The 24,788-nt window shown below is 39.4% G+C and overlaps 1 protein-coding gene across 1 annotated transcript; it reads left to right on the top strand.

The window, feature by feature from the left end:
* Positions 1 to 1,538: 1,538 nt before the first annotated feature.
* Positions 1,539 to 23,847, top strand: n4bp1 (NEDD4 binding protein 1). The gene is made up of 12 exons (XM_022749963.1): positions 1,539 to 2,044; positions 5,238 to 5,465; positions 5,707 to 5,880; positions 6,777 to 7,288; positions 8,353 to 8,716; positions 9,031 to 9,366; positions 11,091 to 11,326; positions 17,217 to 17,347; positions 18,441 to 18,537; positions 19,151 to 19,258; positions 21,030 to 21,131; positions 21,320 to 23,847. Exons 1-12 carry the CDS (start codon positions 1,733 to 1,735, stop codon positions 21,693 to 21,695), a joined length of 2,976 nt encoding a protein of 991 aa, XP_022605684.1. The 5' UTR covers positions 1,539 to 1,732; the 3' UTR covers positions 21,696 to 23,847.
* The last annotated feature ends 941 nt before the right edge of the window (positions 23,848 to 24,788 follow it).

Raw genomic sequence — 24,788 nt, 5'->3', positions numbered from 1 at the left:
TAACAGGTGATTTAAAAAAGCACTTTATTTAAACTAAGAAATACCTCATCTCTTTAATTCAAACACAGTCCACCTTTCATTTGCACCGTTTTGAGACACCAGTTATGTAAATGTATTTCATATAATTTTTAATAACTGTAGCATAGTTTTAATGGGAGCCCTATCCCACCTTATCTAACAGAACTCAACTTCTAGATGTAAGTAAGTAAGCTGGGCTTACTGCTGCTGCTGCTGCTGCTGCACAGGGCAGCACTGAAGCTTGAATATCAAGAATGCAAACAGCATTACACACTTTGATTAATTGTTGTTACCAGCTAAATACTAAAATAATACTGGAGCTAACTTTAGAGTTCCAACCATTAACCTGGGTCTCTATGAAATTGAGGTAAATGGAAAAGCAATAAAATTAAATTAGACAGAGTAACCTGTTAAGGGTCCTGAAGGCCTCATCTGTGTTCACATTCACAATGAAGCCCCACTGAAGTCCATTCATTTTCTATGGGACATTGGTGAATCTGTGTAGAAGTCATTATGGGATTCAACGTGGTGTAGGTAAAAACAACTTAAAACAGCAACTAAAAAAATCAATTTGTATAAAGTTAAAAATGTTCAACTTTATGGAAATAAGGGGGAAATTCACTTGGAAACTCTGTGGTGATTTTCCCACATAAAACAAAAAACAAAAAGTTACTTAGCAATGAAACAGTAAGTTTAGCATTTACCTGGAGTGGATGAATGTCTGTGGAAGAGGAAGTTTTTGTTGTACTTTCTTGGATCCCTGTTTTCTAATGAACAAGCTACTGACACGCACACAGCAACGAACAAGAAATTATGTGTGATTTGTTCACTTCCAATATGTCCTCCCCCAAAGTCCAGTGTGACCAGTTTTTCTTTGCTGAAATAATACATTGGCTGATTTGTGTTGGCTTTTTGTAACTTGATTGACCACAGAAAATTAGAAATATGCATCATGAGAGTACAATATAACCTAAACTACACTCTTACACAGGATTCCCCCACAAGACATGGTCACAAAATTAGCGGTTAATGGAAAACCCACCTGACAAATTTGTAATTAATTAAGTGACCAAGGTAACTCAGCCTTGTTGACACCCAGACACCCAAAGAGCAGAGCTGGAAGAGCTGATCAATCCTGTTATACCGACTGCAAGAAGCAATGACGGCTCACAACCACGAGAGGGCAAAGCTGCGCACATTTTAGCAGCAATGTTTTGGATTGTTTGGCCTGTACGGGCCTGCACAGCTGCACACTCGCTTGTATTAATCGACCAAGTCGTCATCAGCTGATCATATCCCCACACAGACGTCGGCCAAACACTCTTTGGCGGGGCAAAGAAGTTTCATCTCACAGAATCTTAATCTACGGTTTGATGTCGTAAAACTGTAGGTCACTGCGGGTCTCTTCTTGATAGTTTGCTTTCATAACACCTTAACTGATAACCATCTGTGGACTCGCCGTGAGGAACACACTTAACTGTCGTGTTTTGATGACGCCATCACTGGGACTTTCCGGATACGTCACTCGGGGCTTCCGAGTTATTAGGCTAGCTCTACCTCTGTGTTCATGTCGTTAGACTCTGTTAACGTCGCTACTTTGTTGTGGAGTACCCACCAAAAGAGACCATGAAAATGCCCAAGGCTCACAACGGTAACGAAAGGTTTGAATATTGAGACGTCGTTGTCAGGGACGACGGTCAGACCGAGAGGCAGAATGTCAACAACGCGGCCCCTCCTCGGAATGAGACGAGTCACCGAGCTAACGTGCCCGGAACAGCCGAGCAGCAGGCTCCCTGCGTCAGCCGGCAGGCAGCAGCAAGAGGCCCCCACCGTGGACGAGTTTACAGTCCTAGAGGATAAAGAAGAAGAGCTGAAATGTGCCAAGCCTCGAGTGGAGCAGGTTTTTAAAGTAACGTTCACCATTATCGGTCTGTTGGACCACACGGGACAGCCGCACGGCAGCAAAACATCACGGCAGATATGGCTGCAACTGAGAGGAAACAGAGACGACGTGTCAAAGGCAAAGGTGAGGCTCTTTAAGTTTGTTTCACTTGCATGTTCTGTAAATGAACCGACAGACCACTGTCACACGTTGTTTTTATCAGAGCCACCATGCTGGCTCTACTGCTCACTGTTTGGCTGTCTGTGGCTGATGAACAGGTGTATCAGGGTCCTGTGATTGGCACCAGCCTCCGCTGTTTCATCACACATTTCACGAGCTTATAATATAACATCAGAGCTGAGAGATAATACAGTATCGAGATCAGATATGGTTTGATGTGTGTGTGTGTGTGTGTGTGTGTGTGTGTGTGTGTGTGTGTGTGTGTGTGTGTGTTCAAAAAGGCAGCACTAACTTTGTTAGGGTTGGGTTAAGTTAGGGTAACCACTACGTCTGCTGTACAAATTGTTTTCTGAGACTTAATATCGCCTACTCTAGTTTAGAGCAGATATTTTATGAAAGTAACAGTAGTCATAATGTTACTAAAATATCAACACGCATTTTATGCTGTGGTATTTAGTCACAAATGTCATGACATTTGATTTAGTCGGTTTATTGTTGGACTACATCACAGACGGGTCTTTTTGTTTCAAAATGACTTTTAGTTTATCAGTTTATGACTGTTGACCATTTAAATGAAGCCACATCCTAACATGTTGCTGATGTTTGTTAAATAGGTGCAGACTTGGCTCAGTGTGATACACACACTTTCATTTGTCTGTGCAATTTTGGGAAACTAACACAGTTGACAGTACGTGATTATGGAAAGTAATTGGAGGCAAAGTTACAATACAGTACAATCACAATAAGATTGGTTTCACATTACAGGCAAGTCTGTGGAAGGGCTACATCACTAGACATTGAAGGATGTCATGATGTGGAAAACTTTAGTTTAAATTGGCAGAATGCTTTTCATAAGGGCTACAACCAACAATTATTTTCATTATCGACTAAGTAGATTGTCACTAAAATGTCGAAATATAGTCAAAAATGCCTGCTAAAATTTCCACGTCCAACGTGACACATTCAGATGGTTTTGTCCAACCAACTGTCTAAAAGCCATTGTTATTAGGTGCATTGTAATATTTGACAAAAAAACAGAAGAACTTCATATTTGAGAGGCTGGAACCAGCAAATGCATCTTTCTTAAAAGAATAAAAATAAAATGATTATTCAGTTATCAAAATAGTTACAGATTGATTTTCTGTTGATCAACAAATTGGTGAGTCAACTAACTGTTGCTGCTTTACTTTTCATTTAAATTGATGACTAAACCATGAAACACAATGTGTTTATTATTTGCACTGTTGTTCGTTTAACAGTTATCTGGGCCTGAGAGATTATACCACGCTTACTCTTGCAAAATAGCTGTCAATATCTCTAGAATGCATTTTTTTCTGTGTGATTTCCCTTACCAGAGAATCTTTCACACTTCTGTATCTTGTGTCATGAGTCTCACTTTTGTGCGGAAGTTGCTTCCCCTGTAACCAGCTGCTCCAAGCTCTGCCAGTCAACCGAGAATGTGATGTGGAAAAGGTAATTTTACTGTCAGCTTCTTCAACTCATCATGAGTATGACATAGGAGTTATAAATGGCTTCCTTATTAGCAATATCAAGTTAGGTTGGGTATCTTGTTCCTCTAGTTTGGGAAATAACTGTCATCATTCCCGTGACTGCTTTTCTTTTAATATAGTTTCATAAGTTTGCAGTAAACCAACCATGACAAAAATGGTGCACATGATTGAAAATTGTTATTTTCTCTTTCAACAATCTGCCACAGTTTGCTGCTTCCTCTCACAGTGCCAGGAAATTGGCAATGTAAAGCTGTTTGCTTGACTTACAGAAGGGGCAATACGTTTGTGACTGGATGTATTTAGCCGTCATACCAATACAACAGATGTGAATGGAATTTTATCTGTTGTGCTGACATCAGTCAAAATGTTTTATATTAAAAAAAGAAAAGAAAAAAAGAGCCCCATCTCTGACAAGAAATTGTGACTTTACTGTCAGCTGTTCTCATAGGGACTCTTTGGTTGAAAGCAGTAATAGTAGTACTTTCTTTTTCGCCTTCCTTTCATATCCAGAGTCCATAGATGAACAGGACATGTAATACCATATCGATACCTGGGGTTAGTGTGTACCTTCCAGAAACGAGCCAGTATGTAAATGACAGTAAATTTGGAACACAGAGTGAGGACACAGGTTAGGCCTCGATGTAGGTCTACTTTAATACAGTGAATGTTGCTTTCGAGGGTCATGCGACTTGGCCAGTGATCAGTTTATCTACTCTCAGTTAGTCATACTGTTCAAGAATGTGTATCAAGTGAAAAGTACTTACTAACCTCGTGAACCACATCATACATAATCGTACTGTGTGCTTAAAAATCACAAAACTAAGTACAGTTACTGCAACTCGAGACAAGTTTGTTTCCAGAGATTTGTGCTAAACTAAAAACTTCTACTTTTACTTTTATTTGTAGTTATTAAAAAGGAGTGTTTGGTTATTGCAGAGAGTCAGACCTACTGGAAATCCCAACTCATTTTATTGGTTGTTTCACTTTAATAGCCACACCCATACATTTGTGATCTGGTTCTCTTTCAAGTCTGATATCCTTTTTTCTTTTTTTTCTCTCCCACTGCGTCATTGTTGAGTCATTTTACGTTCTCAGTACTAACTTTTTTTTCTACACATTAACCCTGAAGAAATGTGACACAGTTTCTGTAAGGAAGTTACCGCACCTACCAGCAGCTGATTCATCCAAATATTTCCCATAGCTAGAAGATTCCCTGAATCAATGACAAGTGTTTAGTTTCAGCACATGTCAGTTTTACTGCTCTACAGTGAGGTGTGGGGACATGTGTGTTTGTGCGTGTGCGTGCACGTGCGTGTGTGTGCGCGCGCTACTCAACTAAGAGACTGCATACAAGCAAGTTTGGCACTAGCCCTGTAACATAAATGCATACATTTCATTTTGCTTAATATGCTTTATTCTGAATTTTGTAGAAATAACAGATAAAGTTGCTGTCCTGGAGTTATTCTGTAGTTTTTACCTGATTATTTTTTATTAGCGGGTGCTTGCTTTTGTTTTACTCACATCCATTGCCATATCCATTTTCACTGCTTTGTTTGTCAAGGTGCAGAAAACAGGTCCGTCATATACAGTAATTATAGTTGTTCAGTTATTGATGTTTTCGTTACAATCTTCTCCTTGCCATGCAGGAATATGTTCGAGGACTCTGTGACCCAGAACTACAGAAAGAGGAGCGGTACCCAGTGGACATGCACTGTATCTTTGCTGGTGCCCGTGGCCTCTTCCTGGACAGGCTCATACGGGATACAAGTGCCGAGGTTCAGGTGCCTGAGCCAGGCCGGCTGCGGCTGTTGGGCCGGGCTGAGCCTGTCGTGATGGCCCAAAGCAGAGTTCAGCAGTTTGTAGCACTATTCCAGGTAAGGGCTCGAATCATATGTCATCACACACAGTTTTAGTGTGCAGCATATTAGTCTAATAGATGGATGGACTTTTTTGCACATCAAGAACCTGAGAGCTGTAGTGACAGAGCTGTTCACCTTTCTGTACATCTGTAATTTGTACTTGTATAGTTGCACCCTAATTCAATACAACATGCTCGTGTGTGTGTGTGTTTGTGGTTGTGTCGTGTTGTGTCGTGTCGTGTCGTGTCGTGTCCAGGAGAAGCGAAGTCTACCGAGTGACAGAGAGCCAGCAGTGAAACGAGCGTTCAAATCCTTCGTGGAGGAAAGGGATGATAAGTACACTATGGAGCTTCTTCTGTTGCCCAGTGCCCTGAAGGAAGAGTTACTAGGACTGGCTCACAGCCCCACTAGCACAAACACATCCTCCCTGGTTAGTGTACACCTTTTTCATGTGATTTATTACAGTACAGCATAACCACTGCAGAAACTTGAATCCCCTAGATGGCCTTTTGAATATCTGCTGCAAATTTAGAAAACAGTAAAATGCATCTGCTTTGGGTAGTTGGGATAATAGCTGGAATTTTAACCTGCATAATCTGACATATCTATTGCAAAATACAGCAGTATTTTCAGACAAAAAAAGTACACATTCTAGAGTGGACTCAGTAAACTTCTCAATAAACAATGGGCATCCTGTGTATGTATTGTCTTGATTGGATGTATTGGAGCGAAATATCTCACCCTACTGAAGTGAATTTACTCCCTACTGTTATCTGTGAAGGTCTGTTTGTCCTTGGCTGCAGGATAGGTTTATATAAGTTACAAAAGTTACAAGTTGTTATTGTTCCTATTCTAATGAAAAATTCACATATTTAAGAAGTAAACATTTTACTTTAAAGAACTTTTCTTTCCTCATACAAACACAAACTTGTAATCTCACGACATAGGTGTACGGTCATTGTCATGCTCAGTTTTGAAAATGCTGTGGTACAGGATTCTATTTTAACTTGCATTGTAAAACTCTCAAACACTTTGTAAGTGGATTAAACCTGTAAGCAATGCAAAAAATGTATAAAAGCTACCAGTGTTACTTTTAGGCATTAACAGCCATTGTAAGAAGGGGAACTTATGATCAGCAGGAAAGTTGAAGAACTAGTCAAATCATCATGGCGACTGTGCAGAAGTAAAAGAGAAAATTTGTGTTTTTACACAAACTCAGCTTTTAGTATGGAGAACTAGGGAAGTGCATTATGAAATATGACCATGGCAAGTGTCGGTGTTTGACGGAAACTTTTACTATGATTGGCATTTTGATTCCTCTTCCAGGCTCAGCTCAACCAGACACTGCATCCCAGCATGTCTGAGGTTGACCAGGACCGCTCGCAGAGTAGCACCCCAGTGACAGAACTCTCTAACCGCATCCTGGACACTAGCTTTGAAGACAAAGGGACTGGGCCGGCATCTGTCATTGGAGCTGGTAAAGCAGGAGGTGGGATAGGTTTAGGTCCTGAGGTCATCCTGCTCAATGGCACTCGGCCCTCACACAAACGGCGCTCATCTGAGAGCGAGACTCGGGACACAAAGAGACAATACTCTCTGGAGCGGAGAGACGAGTCACCGGAGAGAGCGAGAGAGCGGGAGCGGCAGAGGGACAGAGAGGGTCGGAGTGGTAGTAGCAGCTGCAGATCCAAAACGCCCTCTGCTTCATCATCCCTCTCCTCTTCAGCTAAAGCAAACACTGTCGGTCCGATCATGCTGGACTCCAGTGAAGGTATCTCCGATGATGGAGAGGCAGTCAGCCCAGAAACTAACCTTCGCTGCTTGGTCAATTTCTTCAGGTAAACGTCATAATGGTTTGAAGTCATTATTATATTAGACCTATTAGCCTATTATTTGTTAACTTATGTAATTTATCCTTTTTCATGAATGTAAAATGCGATCCAGAGTCACGACATAGTCAACAGAAAATTACTCAGCATCTATTCAACTAATCTTTTATGTCTTTGCGCCATCAAAAATGTCAAAATGTGACAGTTCCAGCTTCTCAAATGTGAGAATTTATGACTTTTCTTGGTCTTGCATTACAGTAAATTAAATATTATTCGGTTTCGGTCTGTTGGTCGGACCAAAGCGTGGAAGCATGTTTCACTGTTTTCTAATGTTTTACAACTAGATAATTACATGTAAAAATAATCAGCAGATCAGTTGAGAAGAATGTTAATTGTAAGCTGTAGCCCTAACATGGTCTGTTAAAGGATGGGTTCACATTATTCTGTCTTAAAACAATGCTTATATCTCTATAGAAAGACTTGCTGTAATTATTCCTCCTTCCTATACTGGCTGTGAAGAGTGAACATATACCTTTTTTTTCATTTTAATGTAGATGGAGCTCAAAATCTACAGTGTTCATGCTGTGTAAAAATTGATTCTAATGTCAAGCTGAAGTTAATGTGAGGCTCCACTAGTCTGGATTAGTCAAATCAAGTGTCTGTCTTTCTAAGTTAATGTCTTTGTAGAGCACGTTTCCTTTGTGTTTCGCTGCACAGGGTTTCTTTGCAGTGCAGCGGCAAAGAGGGAACTTTACAGTAAAAGACTGACTCACTTGATTTTTCCAACTCTCTCAGACTGATGAAGTTTCAGCTACAGTTGAGATTTAGATCACATTTTTGCACAAAACAAGCATTGTGGATTTTGTCCCCTATCTCTTACATTGTTATCACTTTAGGAAGCAATCTCATCAGAGACACTATGGGCAGGAGGAGCAATTAAAGCCACCAATAACTCTTAATGTGCATATAGGCGTGTGAGTATTGTTTAAAGACAGACTTGAAAAAAATTGAACCTATTCTTTAACACCTCTCATACTGCAAAATGAAACACTGTTAAAACTAATTTTCTCCAGAACCATGGGTTACCAGCAGGAAGTAGTGGAGCGCGTTGTCAAGGAGACAGGACAGACAGAAGATACTTTCCTCGTCCTGGAGAAGATCGTTGAGGAGACCAAGCGTTGTGAGGAGGGGTCAAAAGGAGGAGAAAAAGAAAGACGACTGAACTCTATGCGCTCCCCAGATACTCCCACCTCATCCTCCTCCTCCTCCTCTTCCTCTACTGTCTCTCGACTCAGAGAGAAGGAGCGCGAGCTGAGCAGAGCATTGGTAGACCCAGGCAGGTCTAAAGAGAACATTAAGCCCAACCAGCATGGCAGCAGTAGCAATGGGCTGGGGCACCGAAGACAGTGCAGCGGCAGCGAAACAAGCACTCAACAGGTATTTCTCATCTCACACAGACTGGAACCTCTTAGTTCGACATTATTTCTACTTCTTTTCCTTTGATAAAACAGCAAAATTGAATGAAGCTTCTTGGACTGTTAGATGAGGGAAAGACCAGATCTCCATGTTTAAATTCACAGATTAGTTTGTTCAGCACATGAAGCGGCATGGTATTAAAAAGCATGATAAAAATATCATTTCCAAATGTTGTGGTTAATTTGTCTTTGTTTTAGACGACAGAATTGTGTGTGTGTGTTTTTTGTTTTTTGTTGTTTTTTTTTTTTTTTAAATCGTATCAAATCTCATTTCAGGCAATCACTATCAAGAGGAGCTCGAGTGCTCAAGGAGGAGCAGGAAACTACGAGGTTATTACCATTGACGATGACGATGATGTCATCCCCACGGAACCCAAAACAGCAGATGGTAGGATGTCACGGATGATGACTGTGGCACACCTCGACACCCACTCGGGATCCAGAACAGACTACCTGGCGCGGGGAGGGAGTGGCGTCTCACAGAGAGACTACCTGTCGAGGGGTGGGACTCAGACATTAGGAGGATCAGTCAAAGTTGAGAGTGTGACAGCACTACGCAGCACGCCTCAGTGGCTGACTGCCACCACCTCCTCCTTGGCTTCCACTCCCAGTGTAGGTATTACTCTAAAGTCCCCCTCCACTCTAAAAAAGTTCTTTTGCATTTTGTTACTTCACTTTTGGATGTTTGACTGTCGCGGTCCTCAATGATGTACACTACTGGTCGAATGTTTTAGGACACCTCAATTTTTCCAGTTTCTCTTGAAATTTCAGCAGTTAAAGTCCAGTGAATAACTTTAAAATATACAAAGGTAAGCAGCTACACAAGATAAAAATAAATAAATAAAGTTCAGGTCACCAAAAACATAGAAAACAGGCCAGAAAGGTAATGAGCCAAACATTAGAAGAAAAGAACCAAACGGTGGCTTCACATGATGGAAGAGCAGCACAGTCCCCGCACATAAATCACATGGAGCTGGTTTGGAATGAACTGGACAGAAGGTAAAAGCAAAACCTGCAAGAACAACACATTTGTGGAAACTTCTGTGTTTGGATAAACTTGCTGAACAATGCTTCATTTCCATTGTAGAAAGAACATTATGAGTGTGTTGAGCTGCTGCAGACAAAATTTAGATTAAATTTAGGATTTAAGATTCCTTTTTTTATCTTTATTATTCTATACTTTCACAGTATGCTGACACATTACACTTTTAAAATTTCACTAAGAACTTGAAAAATGGAGGTGCTCTAAAAGTTTTGACTGGTTGTGTATATTTACAGTTTAATACTAGAAGGCTGTTTTCATTCATCTGCTGATGAGTGAATTTTTCTGTGCTCATATCAAATCTGAGTTTAACACATGCACTATTGTACTACTGTACTACTTCTAGTTTAGAGCCAATAATAGTCCAGTACACAACTGACAAAAATGTGATGTGGAAACTTAAACCCCCCTTTAACAAGACATTTTATCTCCAGTAGTTAAACTTAAAGAAGTTAAACTTAGTAGTTAAACTTTTAAGAAAGACACATCAAACACAATATTAATGGAAGAGGAGTATTTTTATACATCTTAGAATATGTCTGGAATGGGTTTTTAATATGCTGGTTTTCTTGGTATGTTAGTGCAGTGTTAAAGGGGTTAGTTGCTGGATGTGGGAATTTTTTTTTTGGAATATCCTGGGAGAGTCAGGGAAATTGTGAAAACAGTGGTCATAGAATAAATAAACCATTAGTCACTATTCCTACTGATGAATCATTTCTGGTTGTTGGCTTCATGTCTTAAAAATCAGTTTTACTTCTGGATGAAACCCCAAATAAGTCCATATTTATATTTAACTGTATCTATCTTTACAAAACTCTTTTTTTGTTTTGAACAGACAGCAAAAAAAAAAGCCAGAAAGGAATTGTAATAATAATTGATATATTTCATCTGACCTGAATCTTTTCATTTGAACCGCGACTTCTTGAAACAGACGACTTTTCTCTGTAAATACAGGTTTTTATTCAGTTGCCTGTTTTCAATTTATTTGTGTGACAGAAACCAGCCTTGATACAACATAAATCTATACACATATGTATTGTACTGAATTATCCCTTTTTAAACGCATGCATATCTTATGTTGTCAAAGTTTTAAAATATTGAGATGTTATTTTCTTTACCATATCACTCACCTTTTCTACATACAAATATTGCACCACAGAGCTGGGAATCACCTGTGACCGAAACATGCCCACACATGGAGAGGGTTTTAGTTCAGATTCATGTTATGAATCACTGCTTTGGCTTTCTGTTAATTTGTAATTTACATCTTTTTCCCTCTTACTTTCCTCCTCAGTCAGCTCAGCCCATCAACCGGCCCTCGGCCTCTCCCTATCAGACCATCGGCCACGTGGGGTTTCACGGAAGTGCAGCCAGGACACCTCCTGCAAACGACCCCCCCGCACCACCAGTGACCGGTTTGGCTCGTTTCCATCAGTCACTGAGGACTCCCTACACTCTGAAGCTGCCAAACGAGCCGGGACGTCCAGAGCTCAGACACATTATCATAGATGGTAGCAATGTGGCTATGGCGTGAGTCTGCGCAGACACACACAAACACACACACACACACACTTACACGCAGATAAGCCTGGAAACCCTGTAAATTAAGGACATTTAAGTCTAAAATGGCCTTTTCATACCACTAATACACACAAATTATTCTTTGAGATTTAAAAAATAAAAATCAGGACCACCTTTACTGTGGATTCCAATATGCAGACGTAAGCATTCAACCAAAAAACCATTAGATTCAGCAAATAGGAATCAAGCATACGTGCAAATTATTTCTCTATGATTTCAGAGATTCAACATCCGAGCGAGGGCATAGTGCTCTTTCGTCATGGAGTTCAGTTTGTTGAAGAATCTCTCTCATCTCTGCACTTGGTTCCCTTATCACACTTGTTTATCTGGTGTTAGTCTGGTGTGGCAGTATGTTGACGACAAAGGATTGGAGAGAGCGCACAACAAATTTGAATGTTAGTCCATCTGCACGTCAGCCTTTTGAGAGCACACATACACAGATCTGTAAAAACAGAATCAGATTTTATTTTATTTATTTCCATTTATTTGAACCATTACTTTTTGAAGATTCTATATGGAGTCAGATCATATCACAGTAAACCGCTGTCACCCCATGTCAGATTGCAGAGGTTAGCCTTCTGCTCAAATATGACTATAGGCCACATTCATGAATTTTTTTTCTTACATTGGTGCTAATCATTTTAAAATTTATTCATGAAAACGCAAACAAAAAAAAAAAGAAAACTCTAGATGTGGCTCAGAAAATCACACCAAAAAATAGAAGTTAAATAAAAGATAATGTTTTTGCTGTTAATGATTTATAAGGACAAAAGTCTCTGCAATCGGTCCACTACTGAGCAAGAACAGTATACACAGCAACTGCAAAACATCTGCTACGATGCAACCAAACCATGTTGTCCACAGTGAAATATGCCCGCTACAAGTGCTTGTTTTTGCCACTGACAGGTTCAGATTGTTACAATGAGTACCTGACAATATTATGGAAAGGATTCCTACAGAGATAGACCTTTTACATTACGTTACATATTTTCATTTAAGTAAAGGATCTGAATATTTCTTCCACCACAGAAAGACTAACTTATAGAGGCAGCGGTAGACCAGCAACTTCTGTGTTCTGCGAGGTAAAATTACTGTTTTTGTTAGTGGAGTAGTGATATAATGAGTGTTTCTGGTTAAACAAGGATTTTACTTTGATAAAAAAAACAACTCTATCTCTGTAGGAATCCTATACAATATTGAACCAAATGCAAAGATTTTTATGCCTCTGTGCCAGCAACAGCCAGGGCCGGAGGTATTATGTTTTGAGGCTGTCCGTCTATCCATCCATAAGTCCCATCCTCGTGAACGAGAACGAGACTGCCAAAAGTGACCACGAGCAGCTTTGATCACTATTAGCGTGAGAATTGCTTTTGCTGGCTCAAATATAGTTATTCGTCTGTTCCCATTGACTGCTCAAATCATCTGTCACGGTTCTGTCCTCCCTTGCGGCAAAGTTAATTCTGCTCTTAACACATCCATGCCTGAACGCTCTCAGAGGTTAAATTACGGACTGAATAGCACTTGAATTTGTTTTGTGCTCTCTCAGTCCTTTGCCGTCAGTATACTTCCATACTCTTACAGCATTGTGGGTTGCCAGGGGGATTTTTTTGTTTATTTTTGTCAAGTGTCTGCATAGCACATAATGTTCATTCAGCTCAGAGGAAGTTGTTGTCATTCCTTTCAGACTCAATTTTCTTCACTGAAGGCACGATTCTTTAGTGTGAAATGAACTGGATCAGCTTTGGGAAGTTTACATTCAGAAATGTATTAATGGTGTTTTTGCATCGCATTGGTATGAAGATTGTGTGGTTTAGAAAGCAGAAACAGAAGGAAACAAGTACAATGGCATAGTTTAATGCTAAATCTCTGGTTCAGTATCTACATGCAAAACACATGATGGCCCTTGGAGCAGGGCCTGTAACCATAGCAATGGTGAAAGTGGTCACAGGACAGGTGTAGACTGACACTTGTTAAAAAAGGCTTTAAGAACTACCAGTGACCTAGTTGTGACTGGGATGATTTTAGTTTTTACAAAATGCTTTAGGTGAATCACCCATCAGTTCCTTGAACATTATAAAAACAAAATACAAGGTAGAAGCAGGTAAGCATCACAGCACAATCCCTGACTCAGGTTCAGCATTTTTTACTGGCATGAGTGTAAAGACAGAGTGCAAAGTCACTTCCCACACCTGTAGCATACTTAGCACGTTTTTCCTTTCACATATGAAGCCATCACAACTTCCCATCAATATCGCTATCATCAGCAGCTAAGGTCATACACACATACCGGTAGTCATACTCTCAAAACTAAACAAATCATCTGTTACAGTGCGTAGGTCGCAGCTACAACCTTTATTGTGTAGGAGCACCAAAACTTAGCCCACGCATTCACATAATGTTGTTACTCATCACCTTTGTGTGTGTGTACAAGGCAGTGTGAAAGCAACATGATATTGATGCGTGGGGGTGTACTATGGAGGTGTTTTCGGGAAGAAAGGCCTTTTCTAGTAAAAATCACAATGTTGTAGTTTCTGTTTTAATCCAGACATTGTCCAACAAAGAAGGACTTTGTGGATCTTTGTGTATCACACAGGGATATTTGTTTTGTTTTTTTTTCCTCATTCTCTGCTGTGTCATCACAGTCTACATCCTGGATGACCTTGCCTTGACTTCTCACTTTTGCAACCACTTCCTTCCATCACGTTCCATGTAGCTCCCACTCCCCCCGACCCTCTTCCCTGTCGTCCTCCCTCCTTCTTTACCAGAAGTATGGACGGGTCACTTCTGGCTCAGCTACTGTTGTACAGGATGAATGACTGTTTCTGATAGTCAGTTAGAACCATAGTACTCTGCTTCTCCTACAATTTAAGAGTACAGACATCAAAATGTTAACATTGTCATGGGTCTGTCAGTCCAGTTTAGTTGTCTTTTTTTATTTTTATTATTTTAATTTAAAATGGCCTCAGCTGCCTTAAATTAATGGTGATGTTCCCAGCGCAGGTTTGAGGATCAGGATGTGTTCTGATGTTGATGGAGGTTGCTAGGATATGTAAAGTTATTCTAATGAGCTCAGCGATGTTTGCCCTTGTCAGGTTACGTCCAAAGCGATTTTACCAGTTGCACAATCTCTTCCTACTGTAGTGTCATTCATCACTTTGGATTCATATGAAATAATGACAGTCAGTGGAACTTCCCCTGAGTTTGCAGTGCAGCTCTGACCCACAAGCTGAAAACGATCTTGTTCTGTGTGTATGTGTACATATGTGTGTGTTCCTGACTGTTGGTCTGTGTATCTAATGCCATGTCACAGAAAACAAGTTTGTTATCAGGTATGTGCACTGCACACATACTGGGACAGTGAGTGCAAAACAGATCTGTACTTGTACACAGTGCTAACTCTTCTCTATTGTCACTACACTACACTACACTTACACTGAATGCAGGTCAGACACCTGAGCCTCTGTAATATCAGACTTCATAATGGAAAATGTCCAGTGACTTCCACAATTTAGCTCTTGTTTTCTCACGATCATGACAGATGCTCTGTGGCTTATATTAAAGATAATGTTGTCAATGTTTTAATATAGATTAATGATGTCAATGCTACACTATTGGTAGACTGTTGCTCTACTGTAGTTGCAGCTTAAGAGTCAAGCTTTAGCTTGTTGCATCTGTATTTCTGCCAGTGCTTTTTGGCTGGACCTACAACACTTTGCTGGAGACCTGCTAAATATTTTGTATCACACAACTGAGCAGTATAACAAGCAGCCATCCAGGCTGTTAGACGTGTTAGACGGGCATCTCTGTTTTACCACAGCTCATGTGAGAGCAGATTGCTGAACAAGATAAAAACCAAGCTCACACACACAGAACAGAAAAACACAGAAATTCACATGATGAGGTGGAAGAAAGAAGAAGTGAACAGAAGTTCCATTCATTTACATTTTTCAAAATTATTTCTTCAGCTTCAGTTGTTAAAGTTCTCTTTTATCACTAGTTTAATGTTTTTGTTGCATCCTATTCAGCACTTAGTTGGCTAATCTGTCTCAAGTTGTTCCATCACAATGAAAATGTGAAACTCTAATGAAGAAAACAGGAAATTGTGACAGCTATGTTTTCTTGCTACTAAATGGTTTGAACAATGATTAGAGAAACCTCATGTATTACAACATTTATTTCAGATTTCACACGGAGTCAGACATATCTCCTGAAAATAATCTTGTTCAAAGTATTTTCCCAACATATAGACAGGTTGAGTGATTATCACTGTTAAAAAGGCTGATGGCTGTTTCTCCTGTGGTGATGATTGGTGGCAGGTTTTTGAGGCTTACTAATGCAGCAGAGTCTCCTTTAACACATACACATGAGACCATCAAATACAATACGGAAATGCACCAATAAAAATAAATACCCATAAAAAACCCATTTCAAAATAAATCATTGCCAGATAGTGTTTTGTGTCTGCGGCTGGTCGAAGCAGCAGCAGCAGCAGCAGCAGCAGCTTCCTGTTCGGTGAGGTTGGCTGCTCTTAGGGAGTTTTTCATCTCTGCTGGAGTTTGTTGTTTGTGTTGTTTTGTGGTTTTCTGTCCTAGCTACCCATATTTTATATTACAGCTGTCTGACGTGCACATACATACCGTTCACGTCACCACCAACAATCTGGGTCAGCTGATGGTGTGATGTCCAGTATATGTGTGTTTGAGTAGTGTTTTGTAGTGTTTGTGCCCTTCTGCTAATATTTGCAATTCTAAACTTCTGTGACTTGGTTCCATCATTTCAACCCAATTTGAGTTTGGTGCTTTGTGCAGTGCTTGTATTTGCCTTTCGGTTTTTCCATAATGCCCAGAGGTGCTAAGGTGGAATAAATATTTACCCTCTGACATTTTATTTGAGTGTCAGAATTCTGTGTTTGTGAAATGTATGCCCACAAAAACTCCACAGTGGAAAATAACATAGTGTCTGTGGCATGTACGCTGCTTTCCGCCAACCATCCCACAGTGCAATGTGTTGCATGTCATAGAAAAATTTCTGTTTTGCAATACTGCAGCTGTCGGTGATAGGGATGAGGTCTTAAGGTACAACCTGAGATGAGCAGCAGAATATATCAAATGTTGATCGTTGATTGATGGTAATCTCACACACTGAAATAACAGCTGAAACATACTGAGCTTTGTCCTGATTTTTCACAAATGTATCAATCCAAATAATGGAGGCACTGATTCACAACTATGACATTAATGAGCTCAAAATATTGATTTTCCCATGCATAAAAAGTTTAACTGGGACTTTCCTGTATTTAACGTGCCATGATCAGCTGATAATTTTTGTAGAGAATAGTTGCAGCTCTTGTTGAACCACAAAAACGTAGTGTCAAACATAAGATACAAAACTGTCAGTGTAGCTGTTACAGAATTAACATTAACTATAAAAGAGAAGTCTGCTAACGTTGCCTGCAAGTACCATTGGTCTTGGCTCGTAAAAAAAATAAATAAATAATAACAAGGAGAGATAAAAGGTTCGATAAGTATTTCATTAGTGTAGGAACAAATCGAGTTATTTTGCCAACTTGAAATGAATGAGTGAACAAGGCAGTGGTTTCAGTTGCAGTAAAATGTTTCTCTCTCTACAATACGTTTGATTGTTTGTCAAAAAAAAGTTCACATTTAATTTGCAGCCTTGTTTCTCCTGACAAACTACAAAAAGTTATTCCTCTTCTTTATCTCTCTGTATGAGGTCATATCACCAGAGACCCTGTATTTTCTTTATCTAAAGCACACTTACCTTAACTTAAATTAAATCTATTTGTATCTCAGATCTCACCCTCACTTCTCTTCTCCAGTCACGGCCTTCATCGGTTCTTCTCCTGTCGAGGCATAGCACTGGCAGTGGAGACGTTTTGGAGGCGGGGCCACAGAGAGATTACAGTATTTGTCCCTCAGTGGCGTCAGAAGAGAGACCGACTCACAACAGGTACACATGACTTTGCTAATAATTGAACACCTGCAGCATATGTTTTTCATTGTTTTGGCTTTTCACTCACGTACAGTGTATCTCAAATGAAACGGTGACTATAGAGTTTTCACCCCACAGTCACATCCCATGTCCATGTACACAACACAAACAAAATTGTCCTATTTCGTTCAGACTGTGTGTGTGTGTGTGTGTGTGTGTGTGTGTAAGTGGAGATCACTGAAAAAATGGAAGTGTGATTTAAAAAAAATATATATATATATATATATATATATATGTATATTATTGCCCAGCCCACCATCCTTTCATATGAATCCAGTTTAAATTTGTAACACTGGTTTAATCACTGTAATAAGTTTTCATTTCATGAGCAACTGAACCAACTTTAGAACAAATCTTTATACATTCATGATGAGCAGGGAGACTCAAATGACCATTAACACCTGCAAGGTGAGAGTCATATCACAAGACAGCAGAGGACGTCAGAAGGCTACATGGCCTTTTTAACTTAACTTGCTCTGTAAGAAGGTCAGTGAAGAAGCACACAAGAAGAAGCACAAGGCTAAAGTGCTGTAAAATAATAAATAAATAATAAATCAACCTGCGAGGTTTTTATGCTTTCACAGCAGTACCTTATCACTGTGACATGAATGAAGTCAATGCAAAAATGTAGTTATTAAGATATTGAAAACTTTCCTGCTCTATTATCACAGTAATGTTTCCTCAGGTTGTTTGATGTGTGACTTGTACCAGCTCTGTTTAGAAGGTATAGCTGGAGAAATAACTGATAATGTTACTGCATTTGTTGTAACGAGACAAAAAAAACGTATCCACGGTCTCACAGCAAACTCACAGCCACTGTTCTGAATATATAAGATAATATTATAATAATACAAAATGATAGTCATAATTATTTATTAGTAATTAACAGTGCCACTGTCGGCCATGTGAACCTTGCAAGCAGGAGCTATCTGTTGATGGTCGCCCTGTTTGAGCATGCAGCATCTAAACAAACCTTTTTGTGTATGTGTGTCTCGCTGGCTTTGCCACTTCATTCTCATGTAATATTAATTTAATTATTATTTTATTACAGAGCAACATTTTTTAAACCAGCTGGAGGACCTGAGGCTGCTGTCCTTCACTCCCTCCAGAGAGGTCTGTGGCCAGAGGATATCCTCACACGATGACAGGTACATACAGGCACACACCCACAGTCTTAAACCTTTGATTAAACAATCATAATGTAGGAGAGAATCAACCAGTTTTTGATACTTTATTTCTAGTAGTAGAGGTACAAGAGATTCAGTCGAAGACCAGCAGAGCCAGGGATTGAACATCTCTCTTATTATATTTTGGTTCAATTATCAGATTATCTCATCCTACACAAATATCTCACCCTGCCCAACACCAACTGTAGTCATACTGTATTTTTGGACAGAGATGAACAAGCACACGAAAAAGAGGACTGATATATTATAGTGTATTATGATTTAAAATGCTGCAATGATTGTACCTTTCTGTGATTTTTGGGCAGGTGTGTAGGCCAGATGTGTTTTTAAAGCCAAGTCTCTCAGCATACTAAACTGATCAGCAACTCTATCAGTCCTCACAGATATATAAGGTCATTTTGTGTGAGTAATTTAAAATGAACGTACTTTAAAAAAAAAAAAAGGCAAGGCATTCCTGTAGCTGTGGACTTTGGCAGCCGATCTTGGAACAAGCTTTTGAACTTTGAACACAGGGAAAATCCTGAGATCTAATCCATACTCTCTCTCTCTCGCTCTCTATCTCTCTCTATGTCAGATTTCTGCTCCACCTCGCAGAAAAAACAGATGGGATCATTGTTACCAATGACAACCTGAGGGACTTTGTCGACACCTCCGACACCTGGCGCAAGATTATTCAAGAGAGGTGATTGCGTGTTAGGTTTACACGGCTCAATTATTCATCCACTTAAACGGTCCATTACCCAACATGATGCTGGAAAGTCCAAGGAGACAGCCTGCCAGCAATGATCAGTGTTGATAGTGTACTTCTTATTTACTGCTTGTTTGCTTATTACATTTATTATCAATCTCAAAATGCTAAAAAGGAAGAACAAGAGCAGCTATTTCCCATTTTTAATATTATAACAAATAAAATTGAAACTATTATGTTTGCAGGTTCTTTTATGAGAATTTAACTGGGCAATTACAGTAACTCAGTATGAGTTTATTTAACTTAGGTGTGCCTTAACTTTATCAAATAAATTCATATGAAAGGGATGAGTTACCAGATTTTTGTGGTGTCCAAAGATATTCAGATAAAATCCTTTGGTTCATAGAATAACATCATCACTTTTGCTCAGTATTAATGAAGAATGTGTGGATTGTTGTTTTATAAAACATGATTTAAAAACTTCCAAGTCGTACACAGATCCAGTTTACAGTACACTGCACCACCAGAGAAAGAATGAATACAGAGTATAGGGTAGTTTTCTGAGGTTGTGTCGCCCTCTGTTGGTTGTTATGCAGCTGAAATGTTTCAGATCAGTCAAAAACTCAAACTACATTCATACAGGACACCAGCATCTGACACGTTCTACTGGCTCAGCCTGGGCGTCCCCCATGTGACACCACATGATGCTGCTGTCATAGGTTGTCACCGTTTACACCGACAGCAGCTGTTGTCTCCCTCAGTCTCTGTCTCTTTATCTTGTTGCTGTTTTCGTCTAGACTGACTATTTGGTTAATGTGCATCAATTTAAGACTATAGTGCCAATCTGAAATAAAGTGTAACCCAATTTTTATTTCCCATGATTCTGTAGTATCCCAAAAGCTTTTCTGAACTGCAAAGCAATTTGCAGCTTTTTGTATGTTATTTTATAAATTGAGGAAGTGTTACAATTGCAACTTTGCAGTTTTTTCTAGTGTTTATAAAATTCACCTTTTAATCCTGTGTAGTTAATTTACCACTAAGATTAATGCTTTGCATACTCAACGTTTTAATGCAGTGTTGAAAAATTGCAACAAAAAGTTCAACTACACACTGTAGCTTTAGAACCAGTAGTAGTACTTTTAGTACAGTGGTTTTAATTTGGAAAGTAAATGTGAGCAGCACACAGACATTCATGCATCAGCTGATAGCTCAGTGTTCTTAGTTAAGACACTCAGGTAGTGTACAGCTCCTGTAGTGCTAAATCAAATGGTCCCTTGTATGTATCATGTTACTATATGTTTCTTTTTTGTGTTATGTATTGTGTTAATATGTTATTAATGGGTGATGGTTAAATTATAAGCAGGGAAGAGCTTTGCTAAAATTTGAATTGATGCAACATGTTTAGTGCAACATACAGTTTGTAACCACTGCCTGACAAGACATGTTCAGGCAAAGCAAATAACGTAGCTGTTAATGTACTTGGGCTCCTACCAGCGAATGTAGTGAAATGTGGTGACTGGTAAAATTTTCAATCATTTTGAAAACTTGAAAGCAAATAATGCAGATGTTGTTTAAATTCATGTCAATTCTTGAAATTGACACTCGACACTTGAACTCACGTGCAGCAGTTCATCTGCTAGATAGAGTTGAGACAAGGAGACAGAGTTTTTTTTCATCATTTTTTATTATAATAATTTGTTTCAATTCCAATGTTTTTAATTTAAAGGAAATTTACAGGAAACATTTCTTTCCTTGTAACTGACAGGCTGCTTCAGTTTACTTTTGTGGAGGACCACTTCATGATCCCTGATGACCCTCTGGGGAAAAACGGACCTCACCTGGACATCTTCCTGCGTAAAGACAACAGGTGTGTGTGTGAGGTTCATGTTATGATTGTAATGACATGTAATAAATACTTTCTTTTAAACTTGCTTCATCATGACTTCTTAATGTGGAACTGTTGTTGGAACTTGTGTTTCTGTAAATGACCAGCCTGTTGCACATGTTGGATATCTTTGCACACTCTCCCTCTCTCTCACTATTTCTCCCTGTCAGGAGAACCGCAGTCACTCCTCCTCCTCTGAGACCCCCAGACTTCCGGCCGTCCTCCCAGCAGCAGCAGCCAGTTTACGTCCAGGCCCTCCACTCTGCCCCTCGGACCCCCACCTCCACACCAAGGCCTCCTCCCTCCCTGATGCCCCACTCCACAGCGCACTGGCCCCACTCTGGTCCCCCTGAATGGCACCCGCCCCGCCATTCCCCCTCACCATCACCCTCGCCTCCACCCCAGCGATCACCGGGGGAGACATCAGAGCTGAAGAGAAAGCTGTACGACATCTTCCCCGACCAGAAGCAGCGGATCGACCGTATTCTCAGCGACAACCCATACATGAGAGACCTGAACGCCCTGTCGGGGCTGCTGCTGGGATAAATAACTGGCTCTGCCATGAGAATCAGCAGACACACACAATATGTACACACAATCGCAAGAATATACATACAGCATAAATATAATTTATTTCACCGTCTCTTCCAGCCTGGAGGACATGGATAGTTTTATTATTTTACATTCAGACTGGTCGTCAAACTAGCTGCTATTGGCAGAGTATTTTTGGAATGTTTTCCGTTTTCTCTCTCTCCCACCTCCTTTGCTTTCAAAGTGATTAACATGAACAACACTGGTGTCTACAGAATCAAAATGTTCAGAAATTGCCATAGTTGTGAAGCAGCAAAGGCTACATTGTTCAGATTATAATAAATCATTATAGTCCCTTAACAAGAGTCCAGAGGTTCCATGAATGTGGGACTGGCACTGGAAGAAAATATTTTGGACCAAACACAGTGAACTGGTCGCACAGGACAGCGGCTCCAGCTCTGCACATGATGGGTTTCTTCTCCAAAACCTTGTTTACCATCAGACTTTTAACACCTCTCACAAAGAGCTTTTTCTTGATGACATTATTGACACTGGCAGGTTTTGCATGTTTTCACATTTTCAACATACGACTTACATACAGTACTTATAATATTCTGGAACAGAATTCATTCACTGTCGGGCAGCGCCAGGGTATTAAACTTGACATCAGCAAATTGTTTCAGCTCTTCAGGAGTCATTCAACATCAGCAAGGAATAGTTTAATTGTATCATACTTTGATTTCCCAGACAATGCACTTGTTGGAGAGCGGTTTTATGAAGATAACCGTGGTGCCCTTTATTAGAAATATTTCAGGAAGCATATTGAGATCATTAGCTTTCGCATCAAAGAATATTTATTCTTAATATTGGACAGAAATGGCAGAAAGAATAACAAGAAAATTACATACAAGGCCAGCGTCTTGAGGCTGTATTGATGGGCAGTCAACCTGTAGTATTTTTTTATCATTTCAGATATAGCTCACTTTGTGTATATATCCAGGCTGAGCTCAACTCACTTATCAATCTACTTCTTAATTAAAGCAGCACTGCCCATCTCTATCCACTCAATATGTTACCTGTATATCCTGGCTCAATTCAAATGATGCTTTTAGACACTACCAGTTCTCCCTACAAAGTCAGTGCAATAATATCTGACACATTAAAAGTTTTCTAAGGGACCATAATTTTCTGAGTGAGAAACTTTTCTTTTTAAATTGTTCCTATTGGTAATAAGTTGTTTAAAAATTTGTTTGTTTTTTTCGGCAAGAAACTGTCTATGACAAGAAATCTATGACAAGGCTCGTGTTGCTTCTCAAACCTGATGTTTAAAGCTGTGGAGGAACACAGGTGCTGAACCTGAAGTTGCTGCTCTGATGATCTGTTATTGAACATCACTTCAACAAGAATTTGATACATGGTGAAGTTTGTTCCAGAATGACTTGTTCCAGTTAGATACGCTATTGAACAGTGTTTTTCAGGAGGATACAGTTACTAGTTCTTCATTTTGCATTTTGTTCTGAGATGCTTCAGAGATGTGAGTTATCAGCCTCGGCCTTTAGGCAATACGTTTCAGTCCATCCGGCCATGGATGGAAACAAACACTACAAAAGTTTGGATTCAACCTTTCGTTGATTGATTTAAATTTCCTACTTAAATTTGAAAGATGACACAACTTTAGTTTGCTCGCCCAAAAAATCTTGCAAAGACCTCAGATTTACTTAAATTACATTTGTAATTAGTGTTTAATTGCAGAATTTAATGCACTGAAGGCAAGTAATGATGTAGTGAGTAAAACAAGGTTTTACTGACGACTCTTCAGAAAGCTTTTTTTACCCTCATACACCCAGAGAATGTGGGCTGCAGCTTGCATATTTGATGTGCATCTGAGTTTTGTAATATACAAACACTTTCTCCTTGTAAGAAAAGAGTCTCTGCACAAAAACTTTACAAGGTGTCAAAAAATAAGTTCTGTTCGTACTTGCTATGTTGTTGTTGTGAGGATTACTGAAGGACTCATATTTTTTTTTGTTGTATTATAATTCTTTGGTGTATATTAATTTCTTTTTTGTAAATACAAGCATTTTTGGCTAGAGTGCACATATGGTTTTATGTATGTGAAAAAGGCAAAATAAAATGCAGCAGTCCCCATAAAACTTTTTTAGCATAGCTGCACAGTGCTTACTTTTTATCCTCCTGTTGTCTCATCTAAAGTGTTTCACATTATTTTTTCTTTAAATCAATTTTCTTGGAGCAACAATACTGTGATGGCCAAAGGTTTTGTATCAAGTATTCACAGGAACAGTTAAGAATCAGATGAGAAGACCTATGCAATTTGTTTCCAGTTCTGCAGCAGGTTAGCTTAGCTTCAGGAAGTTACTGTTCTTGGCCATGAAGTAGTCCAGCACATAACCACTAGTAAAGCCACAAGTCTTTTTGTATAATTCAGTTTTGTACGTGTTAATGAGATTTTAATACGTACGTAATTTTCTCTGCTGCCACTCAGCATCTAGAAACAGAATTCTACTCTCACTGTTCTCAGGCTACTGTATTTTATAAATATGTTATTGACAGCATATCTAATAGTTTCTTCTGGACTATACCACTGGAAATGACAACTAATCAGTATTTGGCATGATGAACAGGACCTCAGATTTTAAAAGTGTACATGTCGTAAGCTACAGTTGCCCAGAAATGATGTCATGTCCTTTGAGGTTTCTGCGGGTTCTGCTGGTTTGCATGTAGTGTACTCATCTTCACTTCTGCTGGTTATTCACTAGGGGTCAGTATATGTTAAGATATGATCACTAGAACAATGGTTTTCATCAGTTCACCTTTCAATCTTCAGAAATGTAAGCTTTATCACCAGATGTCACATATTTGTGACTACACATCTGACAAGCCAGAACAGTGCATGAAAGTGGCAGATTGTAGATCCTCAACAGAGATAGTAGAGCAACCTGCAATGCTAATATGCTAATCATGCTTCTTACTTGTATGAGTTCAGTGAACACTCAGCAGTTTCCTCATTCAACTTGATTCAGGTGAATTCATGGTTATAAGTCCTGAGGTGGTCTGAAAATAAAAAACTAGGCTATTTAAGTTGAATTA

The sequence above is a fragment of the Seriola dumerili genome, unplaced genomic scaffold (assembly GCF_002260705.1).
Source record: "Seriola dumerili isolate Sdu_G_001 unplaced genomic scaffold, Sdu_1.0 BDQW01000147.1, whole genome shotgun sequence".
Taxonomy (NCBI): Eukaryota; Metazoa; Chordata; class Actinopteri; order Carangiformes; family Carangidae; genus Seriola; species Seriola dumerili.
This window is presented reverse-complemented; position numbering and strand designations above follow the sequence as displayed.

Coding starts and splice junctions, on each gene's coding strand:
- n4bp1 (XM_022749963.1), top strand. CDS start 1,733: ATGTCAACAACGCGGCCCCTCCTCGGAATGAGACGAGTCACCGAGCTA. Junction 5,466..5,706: donor AGTTTGTAGCACTATTCCAG/GTAAGGGCTCGA, acceptor TGTCGTGTCCAG/GAGAAGCGAAGTCTACCGAG. Junction 11,327..17,216: donor GGTAGCAATGTGGCTATGGC/GTGAGTCTGCGC, acceptor TCTCTTCTCCAG/TCACGGCCTTCATCGGTTCT.